Source organism: Mastigoproctus giganteus, chromosome 2 (genome assembly GCF_048544385.1).
Source record: "Mastigoproctus giganteus isolate SK-2022 chromosome 2, ASM4854438v1, whole genome shotgun sequence".
NCBI classification, from domain to species: domain Eukaryota; kingdom Metazoa; phylum Arthropoda; class Arachnida; order Uropygi; family Thelyphonidae; genus Mastigoproctus; species Mastigoproctus giganteus.
In genome coordinates, this window is record NC_143576.1 from 198,860,519 (window position 1) to 198,874,758 (window position 14,240).

The 14,240-nt window shown below is 36.3% G+C and overlaps 1 protein-coding gene across 1 annotated transcript in view; it reads left to right on the plus strand.

Moving 5' to 3' along the window:
- Nucleotides 1-14,240, plus strand: part of LOC150089900 (pyruvate dehydrogenase phosphatase regulatory subunit, mitochondrial-like) — a 197,592-nt gene that overhangs the window by 149,346 nt on the left and 34,006 nt on the right. The window contains 1 exon segment of the mRNA XM_090368894.1: nt 10,888-11,036. Within this exon segment, the coding sequence (XP_090225020.1) occupies nt 10,888-11,036 (149 nt within the window).

Consider the following 14,240-nt stretch of genomic DNA (forward strand, 5'->3'; position numbering starts at 1 on the left):
TCACACACTAGTCAGACATTTGTGGATTTATTGGATGATTGTTTTCTGCAGCAGCATGTTCGAGAGGCAACCAGAGAAAGTAATACTCTTCATCTGGTTATCAGCAGTGATCATTCATGTATTAGGAATTTGCAGATAAAAGAACCACTAGGTGGCAGTGATCACAGTGTACTGATGTGGGATTTACTTAAAGATTTAATTACCATCAGGGGTAAAGGAAAGGGTTTTTGCTTCCGTAAAGGCGAGTACAGTGGTCTCCGAAAGTTTTTAAATTCTGTACAGTGGGATCAACTGACAATGTTACCAACAGTAAATTCTAAGTGGAAAGCATTCAAGGAATTAATCGTGGATGCAACTAAAAGTTTCCTACCTATTAAGAAATATTGTTCAAGGTTTAGGCCTAAATGGTTATCAAATGAACTAATGAAACTCGTAACAGAGAAGAAAAATGCATGGGATGCATATAAATTATCAAGCGACTCAGAAGCCTATGGCAGATATAAGTTAATCTGTAATCAGGTCCAAAGGAGGTTCGGCAGGCGAAGGCAGATTACGAGAAATCCTTGGCAAAAGATGCTAAGAAAAACAGCAAGGATTTCTTTACTTACATAAACTCTAAAAGGAAGGGGATAAATCTGATTGGTCCACTTGACATCGATGGTTCGACTTTGATGATCCTGCTCAGATAGCAAACAAACTGAATGAGTATTTTGTATCTACATTCACACGTGAGGAATTATTAAGGTTTGAAAATGGCAGAAGGTTATCAAATTGTAGCAGGATACTTAATGATTTTGTAATAACTGAGAGCAAAGTGGAAGAGAAACTGTTGAAGTTAAACGTAAGAAAAGCACCTGGGGTAGATGGGATCTATCTAGTTATATTAAAGGAGGCAGCAAAGCAACTATGCAAACCCTGAGCCATAATTATGAGAGCATCCTTGGACTCAGGGGAGGTTCCCACGGACTGGAGATGTGCAAATGTATCCCCAATTTACAAAGGGGGATCGAAGGGTGACACTTGTAATTACAGACCAGTTAGTTTAACTTCTGTTCCGGGTAAAATAATGGAGTCGCTGGTTAAAGATGCATTGCAGGATCGTCTAGACAAGACTGCAGCAATAATTCAGACACAGCATGGGTTTGTTAAGGGAAAGTCTTGTCTGACAAATTTGATAGGAGATTATGATGTGGTTACAGAGGAACTGGATGCAAAGAATAATTTTGATATCATATATTTGGATTTCAGGAAAGCTTTTGACACTGTTGCGCATGGAAGACTATTGTACAAATTGGAGCAGAATGGTATTAAGGGTAAGTTGCTACAATGGATAAAAGGATGGTTAAGTGGGAGAAGACAGAGGGTGGTAATCAATGGGTGCTGCTCTTCTTGGACTAATGTTATTAGTGGAGTCCCACAGGATTCGGTGTTGGGTCCACTGTTGTTTTGTATATTTATCAATGATATTGATGAAGGTATATCAGGCTTAGTGTCGAAGTTTGCAGATGATACAAAGGTTGGCAGGGTTGTTAATGACAGTAATGGCAGTGTGTTACTGCAACAGGATCTAGATAATTTGGACAGATGGGCTAAGAAGTGGCAACTGAAGTTTAACCTTGAGAAATGCAAAGTACTGCATATGGGTAGAAGTAACCCGAGAGAAAAGTACCAACTGTGTGGTACTACACTTAAGGTGGTAGAAAATGAAAAAGACCTGGGAGTAATTGTGCAGGCAGATATGAAGTTTTCTGAGCAATGCATACAGGCTGCCAGGGCAGGTCATGGGGTTTTGTCAATGATATATAGGAATTTTGCTAGTAGGGAAGAGGAGGCGATTATCCCTCTGTATAAGGCAATGGTCAGGCCACGCCTTGAGTACTGCATACAGGTCTGGAGGCCTCATTTTAGGAAGGATGTAGATTTACTTGAGCGTGTACAGAGAAGGGCAACAAGATTGGTGAGGGAAATGAAGGGATCCTCTTATCAAGAGAGGCTTAAGTTCTGCAAATTGCAGTGGCTGGAGACTAGGCACCTGCGCGGTGATCTGATTGAGGTGTATAAGGCCTTGAATGGGTTCAGCACGCTGAATTCTGATGGGATCCTTCCACTTGTTCAGATTACGAACCTAAGGGGGCATAAATTCAAATTAAGAAAGGACAGATGTAGAATAGATGTGCGGAAATTTGCCTTTAGCCAGCGGGTGGTTAATTGCTGGAACAAACTTCCATCTGTCGTTGTGGAAGTTGATAGGTTGAATAAATTTAAGGAGGAACTGGACAGGCATTTCGAGGGAATGGTGTGTGTGTTTTTTTTGGCTGATGCTGCATAAGCTCATACATTTGCTTTCTTGCATCACATGCCACTACTACTACTACTACCTCTTCCAGTGGCTACTTTTAATCTATTAGTCCTTGTATCTCCCGAAGCTAGCAGTTTTCCGACCCCCTAACATGCCTCGATAGCATCAGCAAATATTCTTGCACCCTTTTTATTTAAGTGTATCCCATCCCTGTAGAAGCAGTTTCCCCTGTTAACAAGTACAGTCCAGGCTGAAAAAAATTTTACCCCTTGAGCCTTGCACAATCTTTCCAGGGCCGAATTGATCGACAAGGCTCTCATCATATACTCCCTCCTATCATGTCTGGGCAGAATTGTAGACACTTTCAAATTCAACCCTAATTCACGGCTTTTTTTCAACAGTTACCTGTACTTGTTAAGTAATTCTGCCGGTCTCCTACTCTTAATATCATTAGTGCCAACGTGTACAACTATATCACATTTTGTGCCCTTAAAAGATGATATTCACTCTACAGCATCACCAACCTTTGCTCCTGGCAGACATACCCTGTTCCTGATAATAGAGTCACCAACAACTACTAGTTCCTGTGGGACCAGCGCATTCTGCCTTGGGGTTGCCACTGTGTTGCGTGATGATCAAGTGCAAGTTCTAGCATTGATGTGGGCAACTGAGAGCTTGGTGGGCCCCTAAATTTAGATCCTTCGAGGGCTTCCCCCCCTGTCCTTCAAGCTCTCATATAGGCACATGATAACGCTGAGTTGTTGCCTGATTTCCTTACACTCCTTACATCGTGCACACAAAAATACATCCCCCATGGCAATATCATGTCCCGTACCCGATTGCTCCACAAACATCATGCAAGCAGTGCATTTTAAAAGGCTGTTGTTCAGAGGGCAATTTCCCCCCCTCAGTTCTCCCCTGAGCCACAGCACTCCCATTAGCTTGAGCCTTTTGCTTTGCTGCTCTGGTCTGAGTCATGATTTCGATTTAATTTCAATTTCAGTACAGAATTATAATCCTAAACTTGTATCCCAACACAGTTATAACGCTATATTGATTAGTCCGGGATTCGAGTCCCTCACCACCAAATACGGAGGATGCGGAAAGGTCAGGGAATGACCACCGCATATCCCGGAGCAATATGGCCTTAGTTGCTAATGCTTCTAAAAACCAAATAACAAACAAACAAACATAACGCTAAATATATATTTCAGTATACAGTATTATCTACGAGTTCTGTTTATATAACTTCCATATCAAGTTATGTATTAATTAATTATGTTACATTTGTAATCTAAGTTGTTATATGTATTTAGTTAAAAGTACAATTTAATTGACAATGAAGTTTAACAAGATTAATAGATTTTACTGATTAATTGACAATATTATATTATATACTATACTATACTATACTAAGCTTACGCTATCTAGTTCGGGATATAACATTGTGTCGTGTAACAATGGCAGCAAGTTACGAATGGTAAATCTATGGACACTTAAGTATTAATTAACTTCCAAATCTCGCTGTCTCAATTCAGAATAAACTAAGGATACTGACTAGGTCTATAAGCTACTTATAGAAAATAATTTTATGTAACAATTGATCAATAAAGTGGCTAAATATGGCTAAAAAACTTCTCGTTCAGCAGAGCTGCAACTTGTAACACATGGATTTGATACCCTTACCGATACTTTTATGTTTTATGTATCGGTATTTGATACCCTTACCGATACTTTTATGTTTTATGTAACGGTATTTGATACCCTTACCGATACTTTTATGTTTTATGTATCGGTATTTGATACCCTTACTGATACATTGCGCTGCTATCATCAGGGCCAGAGGCATTTCTACTAAATATTAGTTTGCACCTGGTGAACTTTTCATTTTGTTTTCTATTTAAAATGATAAACTGAAGAAAATTGAGGATTTCTGATAACATTTCAGCCATAATTGTTGTGTTTACCAAAACTGTTGTATAAAGGTTTGCAAATGCTCATTTTGGAATATTTTGAGAGCACCTGTCAAATATTACTTAGCTTTGCCTTAATTATTAATAAATATCTTTTGTTTATATTTCTATTTGTGATGCTAGTCATTAATGTAACATACCATCGTGAAAAAGGGTTAGAAATATGAAATTCCTAGGTGATGCACTTTCTTTGAACACTAGTGTATATATATTTATATATATTTTATTATTTAAGATGTTAGTTATAGTGGTAGAGTCCAATGGTGTAGTTATAATCAAAATTTAGCAGGTTATAGTGTATACCGAGAAACAAACCGGTACGATATAACAGCCCAAGAAACATAAAAACCTATGTAAGCGCCTACGGCAACCTGGAAAAAATATATATGCAATATAACATAAGGATAACCTTACATATCAAAATTATATTATAAAATAAAATTATGTTAATTATAGGTATATAGATACATTGAAAGGGACTTTTTCGAGGGCTAACCCTCTCAGTGTATCAACCATAATTAATGCGCTATCCATTTCTGTTGTCATCATCCAGCATAACAGTGTCCAGAAGATAGTTAGGTAGTATGTGAAAGCAATACCAAATGAAGGTAATGTAGTATTAGATAACAAAACCACAATATATTACGGTTAACTGAAATTAATATATCCCAATTTAGTAGTTAGCTGGCTAGATGACTGTTAGCCTGACGGATTCACAAAATTTACAAAAATGATAGTAATACATAGCATAATGTAGAATTATATAGAAAGAGATCCATGCTTTGTTAAACATATACATATGTGGTATATTATATATCGTATAGGTAGTATTAGTAGCATACGCTAAAAGTAACAAAAAGCAATAGTAGCATAAGCTAAAGAAGGCGAACAGAAGCAAGTAAAGTATAGATATAGTACCTCAATCCCCCTCGAATTACTCTAATAGTTCATGAGGTATGAAAAAGGGTTATTACAGTAAAAGGTAAAAAGAACAGAAAAGGCAAAGCATGATGTTACTTAGGATAAAACCGGGAGTGTAACTTCCCGTCCCTTATAGTAAGGTATCTTGGTTATTAGATATAACAAGAAGAGTCAATAAGTATAAAATTCTTACCACTGCAAAGAAAATGTAAGAAAGACGGAATAATTCTGCACGTGTAGCATATATGCGTACCTAACCGATCGAAGCACCCCCTAGTAACTGTAGTTAATGTCACTAAATTGATTATGCATTTTACATACTTTGGATATATATATATAAATTTATAAAATGAGTTTCCCTATTCAGGAGACCCTAGTGTCAAAACAGTTAGAGATAGCGCTGTGAAAATCGGTGGGTATGTCATTTACAGTATGGGGAAGCGATTTGCAGAAGAAAAAAAATTTGTTCAAATTTCCACCACCAGGAGAGAAATTAGCACTGTAAACATGAGATGGAATACCTAACTTACAATTAGATTTTAATATCAGAACTTATAAAGCTACAGATATTGTTCTGTGTGCTTTCCTTCGCTCGAGATGACATTCCGAAAACGGAGGACTGTGTGCAACACAGTTTCACCACCAAATATGGAGGATGCGGAAAGGTCAGGGAATGACCACCACATATCCCGGAGCAATATGGCCTTAGTTGCTAATGCTCCTAAAAACCAAATAACAAACAAACAGTTTCACATAGCATCTCATTGGGAATGTTGGCTACGTGCTGTTTAATGCTTGCTTTCAAATCGACAAGCATCTGTATGCCACCATGGTAAACTCTGTCTTTTAGGTATTCCCATAGCCAGAAATCACAGGGATTAAGATCTGATATCTGGCTGGCCAGAACTGCAGAAAGTCTCTAGAAATGATGTGATCATTTCAAAATGTTGAACGGAGCAGTTCCTTCACTTGTCGACCAATGTGGGGCGAGGCACCATCTTGCATGAACACTACGGTCTCCAAGCATTGTCTTTCTTGTAGAGTGAGAATAATGTGATCTCTTAGATGAGTGCAGTACTGTGCACTAGTTACTACACACCTTACAGGGCCATGAGGTGTGGACTCTTCAAAGAAAAATGGTCCGATTATGAACTCTGCTGTGAATCCACACAATACTGTAATGTATGGACTTTGTAGTGGTCTTTCATGCACAGCAGATGGATGAGAAGTTCCCCATATTCGGCAGTTTTGTGCATTTACAGCACTATGAAGAGTGAAATGTGCCTCATCAGACCACAAGATCATTCAAGCCCATGTATAGTCAAGTTCCTATATATAATATCAGTGTAGATACACCATAGTTTATCCATAAATTTAAACTACATATGTAGTGTAAAAGGCATTGTTTTAATTGTATCTCATACTGTGGCTGCCTTCACAACGAGATACCAGGAAGGCAGCCACAATATGAGATACAATTACAACGATACCTTTTACACTACATATGTAGTTTAAATTTATGGGTAAACTCCATGTATCTACACCAATATTATATAGTTAATTACTTAAAACCCATATATAATTATGTCTTGTGCATTTCATCTTTAAATACAAAGTCAAGTTCCATACGAGCCAGAAATCATAGAGCAAAGTCTATTCATTGTTGCTGATCACAACACTATTTCTTGTACTACGTGAATCTTTTACAGGAACCAGTGTAAAATTATTCGAACCACTTTATGTACAGTAGGCCAAGGAAGGTTTAATTCTCTTGACACACCTCTGACACCACTGACTGGTAGTGTTTCACATTCTGACCTGGAGGCTATTGCAACTGCCACTTCATCCACTACCTTCGTTCCGATACGTGGTTGTCCCTTGCCTGGAATTACACCTAACTCCCCAGTCACTTCAAATTTTTTTATTAGTTTTCGAAGCCCCGCTGACATCAAAGGTCCTTTACACAAACCTTTAAGTTTCTGATATTCGTGTAGTGCTGCATTAGCATTACTATTATTCTGGTAGAACAGTTTTACTAAAAGAGCACGTTCCTTTTTTGTAAGAGCCATAATGGTTATTGACTGTGGCATTAGCCTTTCTGATTTTATCTAACAGGGTGTCATTTGCATAAGTAGCTGGTCTTGAAGTAAATCACAACTTTTACATGTACAGTACTGCTTTTCCCCTGGTGGCTGAAATTTGAACAAATTTTTTTTCTTCTATAAATTGCTTCCCCGTACCCATTGATTTTCACAGCACTAACTCTTAACTGTTTTGACACTAGGGTCTCCTGAGTGAGGAAACTTATTTTATAATCACCTGGTATATATATATATATATATATTTCCAAGTATGACAATAAATATAAATAAATATTATAATAAATACTAAGTAGTCACATAACCAGTTAATGCCATCTAGGACGATTAAAGTTTACTGCTAAATTTGGGATTAATTAACCATTTGGCTCTAACTTACTACAAATTTTATACTTTTGGCTCTAATTACTACAAATCTTATACTTTTGGCTCTAACATAATATTATTTTACGTATATTTGGACATACTTATGCTGGACGATGACTACAGAAACGGATAGCTCGTTAATTATAGTTTATACATTGTAAGGGTTAGCCCTTGAAAAAGTCCCTTGCAATGTATCTTATTGCCATAACTAACATTATAATGGTATTTTTTATATATGTTTATAATTTTTTTGCTTATGTCATGGCATAGATTGATTTTTTTCCAGGTTACGTTGGGTACCCGCCAGGGTTTATGGTTTACCTGATAAGCTAGTATATCATATTTTACCTTAAAAAACTCTTACCATTATTAACTTAACTCATATATATATATATATACACGCACACAGTAAACCCCCGATTTAATGGACCCCGATATAACGGACAAATAATAATACAGTAATGTACATAGATCGTATGTATAGCTTAGCTTAATTTTCAGCACTTACCTCATAGTAATCCGCTTAGCTGGTGGAGAGTTTTACCATATACATAGTGGTTATAGGATTCTAATAACTTACAGGGATTATGGGTTTAAAAACTAAGTTATGGGCTATAAAAATTTATCTAAGAAAGGAGAGTGCACCTTCCATTCTATGGTTGCCTAATTAAAATTTTTATAGCCCATAACTTAGTTTTTAAACCCATAATCCCTGTAAGTTATTAGAATCCTATAACCACTATGTATATGGTAAAACTCTCCACCAGCTAAGCAGATTACTATGAGGTGAGTACTGAAAATTAAGCTACGCTATACATACGATCTAGTTATTACATTACAGCACATAAGGACTCCTTAAAAATCAAGAGTAATGTACATATTAATCTCGACCATATTATTTTTTTTTAGATTATACAAAACTTCAGTATTATTCTTAATTAAAAATTAATAATAATTACCCGTTTCCATTATTGTTTTCATAATTACCTACTTTTATTTTTATAATCAAATTCAGGAAATTGTTTTTTATTCTTTCTGAAAACGTGTTCAAATAGCTGTTTTCCCCGATAACAGATAAGAGCAGGCGGTGACTTGCGAGCTGAACGTGACTCGGGACACTAAACTGCAGGTCTACCGACTCGCTTTGTTTCGGTCTCAGTCTGCCTCAAGCTGTCATGCGGTCAGGTTGTATACAGAGTGTTTCTGTGATTTCTGAATTGTGACTTTATTTATTAAATAATTTTGCAATCCTTACAATTTAAAATGGCATCAAGTGATAAAGGAGTTAAAAGAAAGCATGTGAACTTAAATGTGGCACAGAAATTAGAACAAGGCATCTCAATAGCACGTGTTTGTGAAATTTATGGCGTAAAAAAACAGTTTCTGATATCCGTAAATTAAAGGTCAAATTGCAACATAATTTTATATTGTACAGTACTGTATATTGTGTTAAAGGTTTTTTTACATTAAGAACAATAAAAAATGCCCCCCCAGGTTACATTCGATTTAACGGGCACCCCTTCTCTCCTATTAGTCCATTAAATTGAGGGATTACTGTACAGCAGGCCCTTGTTATAATGCAGTTTGCTTTACGCTAATTTGCTATAACACTTTTCTTATATTATAACCCGTATCTGACTACAGTGCTGTCACAAATCGCTATAACCCTCTTTTACAGATTGCATTTTTGGCATATTTAACGAAATCGTTTTTTATTTGATGGAGTCGATAGCTTGAAAATGAATAGCAAAACAACATTAAAACGTTTTCCACGCCGACTTGAGAAATTTTCCCACACTCAGTGAAATTGTTCTCGCACGCTAATTTAATTTAAGTACAGTGACTTGTTACATAGTTCCGAGATCAACATTTTAAAAAATGATCAAGTATATTGCTTGTAATATTTGCGTTATATGCATTTATCCGAAGTCTAGTCATCACTCAGTACAGTATTAGACATTGTGCATGATGGACTGTTTACTCGAACATTGTATCATAATTAATGCAACCAATGCAGTTACATTTTCGAAGAGTTAATAATGGCAGATAAGAATGAAAAAGCAACAACGTCCGGATGCAGTATGAAGACTATAAATGTAAGAAAAAGACTGAATTCGAAAATTAAATTAGACGTTTTGAAGCGAATCAATTCCAGTCAACGACAAGTGGATGTGTGCCATAATTTAGGACTGGCAAATTTAACTGTAAGAACAATTATAAAAAAATATTAAAGAATTAATTTTAGCAGCGGGAAAGACAGCTGTTCCACTGCAAGCAACCAGGGCTAGGCCAGCTATTAGGATTGAAATGGAGAGACTTTAACTAATTTTATTGAAGATAATATCCAATGCAGAATTCAGTTAAGTTAAATATTATATAAAAAAAAAAAGTGAGAGAGATTAGCCTATATGATGATCTGAAGAAAACTCACCTAAAAAAAAAAAAAATGTGGAACCATTTAAAACTAGTAAAGGCTGGTTGAATAGATTTAAAATCCAGGGAGAAGCCGCAAGTGCAGATCAAGGAGCCAAAACTTTCAAAAAAGAACTTGTTAAAATTATTGAAGATGGGTATTATGTGTTATACTTCTCAACAAGTTTTTAACATAGATGAAGCAGGACTTTATTTGGAAATGAATGCCTAAAAGAAGTTTCATATTGAAAGAAGAAAAAAACATGCCAGGTTTCAAAGCGGCGAAGGATCAGTTGACTTTATTGTTTGGTGGTAACACTGCGGGGATTTAAAATTAAAACCCTTTTAGTTTACCAGGAAGAGGACCAAAGTACAACCCAAAAATAAACACATTTTTCATGATTAAATTCATCAATTAAATTAAATCAATTTAGATCAATTAAATTCATGATTTTAATTGTAATTTTAAGTTTAATTTTGATACGTAAGTAGTTACAACATAATTATATACGTATGCAATGCAGATTATTTTATATGTACAAATATTTGAATATTAAATATTTTGACTGATATTTGTGCATCTTTTCACTACTGTTTATTATTGATTAGGAAATATCGTATGGTACCGACTGCAACTCACAAATACGTATGTTACGTTATGGGAATGAGGCGCTCGCTTATCGCGGATTCACTTAGCGCTCTTGTTTTTCTGGAACGAATTATCAGCATTAAGCGGGGGTCACCTGTATATAAAATATTTATACTTAAAAGTTCTTTTTTATTTATTTATTTATTTATTTATTTTTTTTTTTTTGAGTCCCCAGGCAGAGAAGTGATTGACTTGTTGCAGTATCTCTGTTCAAATGAAGTTGATATACCTCTTAATTACATCACTCATACTGGAATGCAGAATAAATATGGTGGCTACGAAAATGACTGCAGCCTTGTTCGTATAGATGAAAATCGGTAAGAGGTATTTATATTGAAGCAGTAGTCTAGTGTTGATTTGTATTTTCTTGCCATAGCCTTATGAGTACCTGTAATTCCATCTTTTTTTTTTTTTTTCCATTTTTTCTGTTTATTATAAAATTATTTTACAAAATGATTTTGATAGAAATTATTTTACAAAATGCCCTTACTTATTGTAGTCATGACATGTTGCTCTAAATTGTTTTCCTCTTTTTTTGATATAATTGTTGTTAAATTGTTAGTCACATCTGTTGCATTCATCTGATGAATACTGCAGTGTCTGATTAGAATAGTATAGGTTTTAAGGCATTTTTCATGAACTGGTTACATAGGAAAATATCAAGGTAGATAATACACTCTTGTGAGTACCAATCTCTTAAGCTGATTAAAGTTTCACTTTACCAAGATTTGCTGATTCATTAAATGCATTAAATCTTTACATTACAAAATGTGATTTTGTTGGTTGGTGGGGGATGTCGAAAGAAAGATGGTAGTCAGCCTTGCAGTGATAACACCTCCATGCTTTAACAGGTGACAAGTTGCTTTTTAATTTATGGGGAAAGTTTTGGTATTTTTAATTCTGCTTGGAAATATACCAATATTTCATCTTTTTTGAATGAATTGCAATACTTGTATATATAATTTTTTAGTTTTTTAATAAAGAAATTAAATATTTAAATGCTGAAATTAAAAAAAAAAAAACACTGTAGGCATAAAATATGAAGACGAAACTAATATAAAGATGAAAAGAAACTATTAGCCCGTTTCATTTTGCAGTTTAAAAAAAAAAACTGTTAAATGAGCAAAATTTTGTGAGAATGATAGAAAGATCCGGAGGTAATTTTGCAGTAAGACATGAAGTTCTCTGAGCAGTGCAAATGGAATTTCTAGGACAGCTCAGCTCATGCAATTTTGTCAGTGATACATAAGAATTTTGCCACCAGAGATAAGGAAGTGATTATCCTATTGTACACTAAACGGATTCATGGAATATCAGAATTCATGGGATTCTTGGACAAGGAGACACTGCCACCCCTCTCGCTAGTTGATGAACCCACTTCTTGGCAGGTATATAGGTGCACTGCATCATTGCATTCGTGTAGATGGTAATTCAGTATGTCAGTATGGATAAACTTCGTTAGTTAACCGACTTTGAAAGAGGGATGATAGTGAGTGCCTGACAAATGGGTCACTCTATTGCGGAGGTTGTACAGAAATTGCACTATCCCCATTTGACAGTATCAAGAGTGTATTGGGAATATGCCATTTCTGGAATAACATCTGATCATGGACAGCGCTGTGGGCTGAGAAAGGTGGTTGATGAATATGGCCATTGACTTCTGTCTCGCATTGGTTCAACCAACTGGAGAGCGACAGTGGCACAAATCACCACTGACTTCAAAAAGGGAGATACTAGAAACATCTCCACCAAGACCATCAGGCAATCGTTAGCCACAATAGGTTAAGGGAGCCGCCGACCCAAGATTACTCTACGTGTCCACTGGGCAAAAGAACATCAGCACTGGACCTTGGATACAGGTCTCCTGGTCCGATGAGTCACGTTTCCAGTTATTTCAAGTGGGCGAGAGGGTGCATATCTGGCAGAAACCACACAAAGCTATGCACTTGTTGTGTCAACAAGGAACTGTTCAGGCGGGTGGATAGTTGGTAATTGTCTGGGGTGTGTTCAGCTGGCACACATTGGGACCTCTGGTGCATCTAATTTTAGTTTACTTGCCCATCCTTGCAGACCGTCTGCATTCCTTCATGATCATCATGCGCCCACAGAGCAATAAAATCTTCCAGCAGGACAATGCACTTCCTCACAGAGCCACGGTGACTAGAACATAGTTCAAAGAGCATTCCACAGATTTTACCACAATGGTATGGCCTCCCTGTTCACCGGACATGAACCCTGTAGAGCATCTTTGGGATGCTGTGGAAAGGTCCATTCGAGCTTTGGATCCTCCACCCAGGAATGCGATGGAATTATGGACAATGGTGCAGCAAGCATGGATGGAAATACCTGTGGATCGCTTTCATGAACTAGTGAACTCAATGCCTCGCCGTGTGGCTGCCCTTATCCGGGCAAACGGTGAGCCCTACCCGTTACCAGGTAGGCATCCCATGATTTCTGCCCACTCATTGTAAAGGCAATGGTTAGGCCATATCTTGAGTACCCATACAGTTCTGGAAGCCTCAGTGTAAGATGTGGATCTATTGGAACAGGTTCAGAGAAGAGTAACGAGATTAATGAGGAGAACAGAAAATTACTCTTACCAAGAAAGATTTCAGTTCTGAAAATTGCAGCATGTAGAAACTAAACTCCTGACACCTTGTGAGGAGATCTGATTGAAACGTGTAAGCCTCTGAATGGATTGAGGAAACTAAATGCTGATCCTTGCTGAGATAAAACACACATGAGAGGATATGAATTTAAATTGAGGAAGGATAATTGCAGGATAGATTTTCAGAAATTTGCTCTCGGTCAGTTAGTTGTTGATTGTTGGAACAAACTTTCATTTAACATTGTGGAAGTGGGTAATTTCAATAAATTTAAGAAAGAACTAGGCAAATTGTTAGAGGGTATAGGGTCAGGATCCAATTTTGTTATTAGACCGTGGGCTATGTCATATTTATATTCTTTAATTCTTTTAAAGATAGAAGATTATTCAAAAGAACTAAAGAACATAAATATGAAATAGCCTCATATCAAAATTGGATCCTAAATTCCACACCTATTGTGAGGATCACCAATGGGATTTCAAAAATACCTCTGTTCTAACATTAACAAGTACAAGAAACACAGACTGCACAAAGAATCCTTCATTATTGGCATAACGTTCAGTATTAACCGAAACAAAAGCATGCAGATAGATATTAACCACATGCATATTTTCAAAAGCAGAGTATTAGAAAGATAAAAAAAAAGGCAAAAATAGAAACCATAATAATGATACCCCCCCATTCTAACATAACCTTGAATCCACCCAAACAATTAAGACACTCACAAAGATTGCCTGCCAAAAAGAGATGCCTCCCCACCTCTCTCTCTCTCTCTCTCTCTCTCTCTCTCTCTCTCTCTCTCTCTCTCTCTCTCTCTGTGTTAAGTGTAATTTCATTAAATTTTAATCTTTTTAAATAAATTATTAGCTGATTTAAAAATTATTTAATCTTTATCAGATGTTTATTAATTGCTAT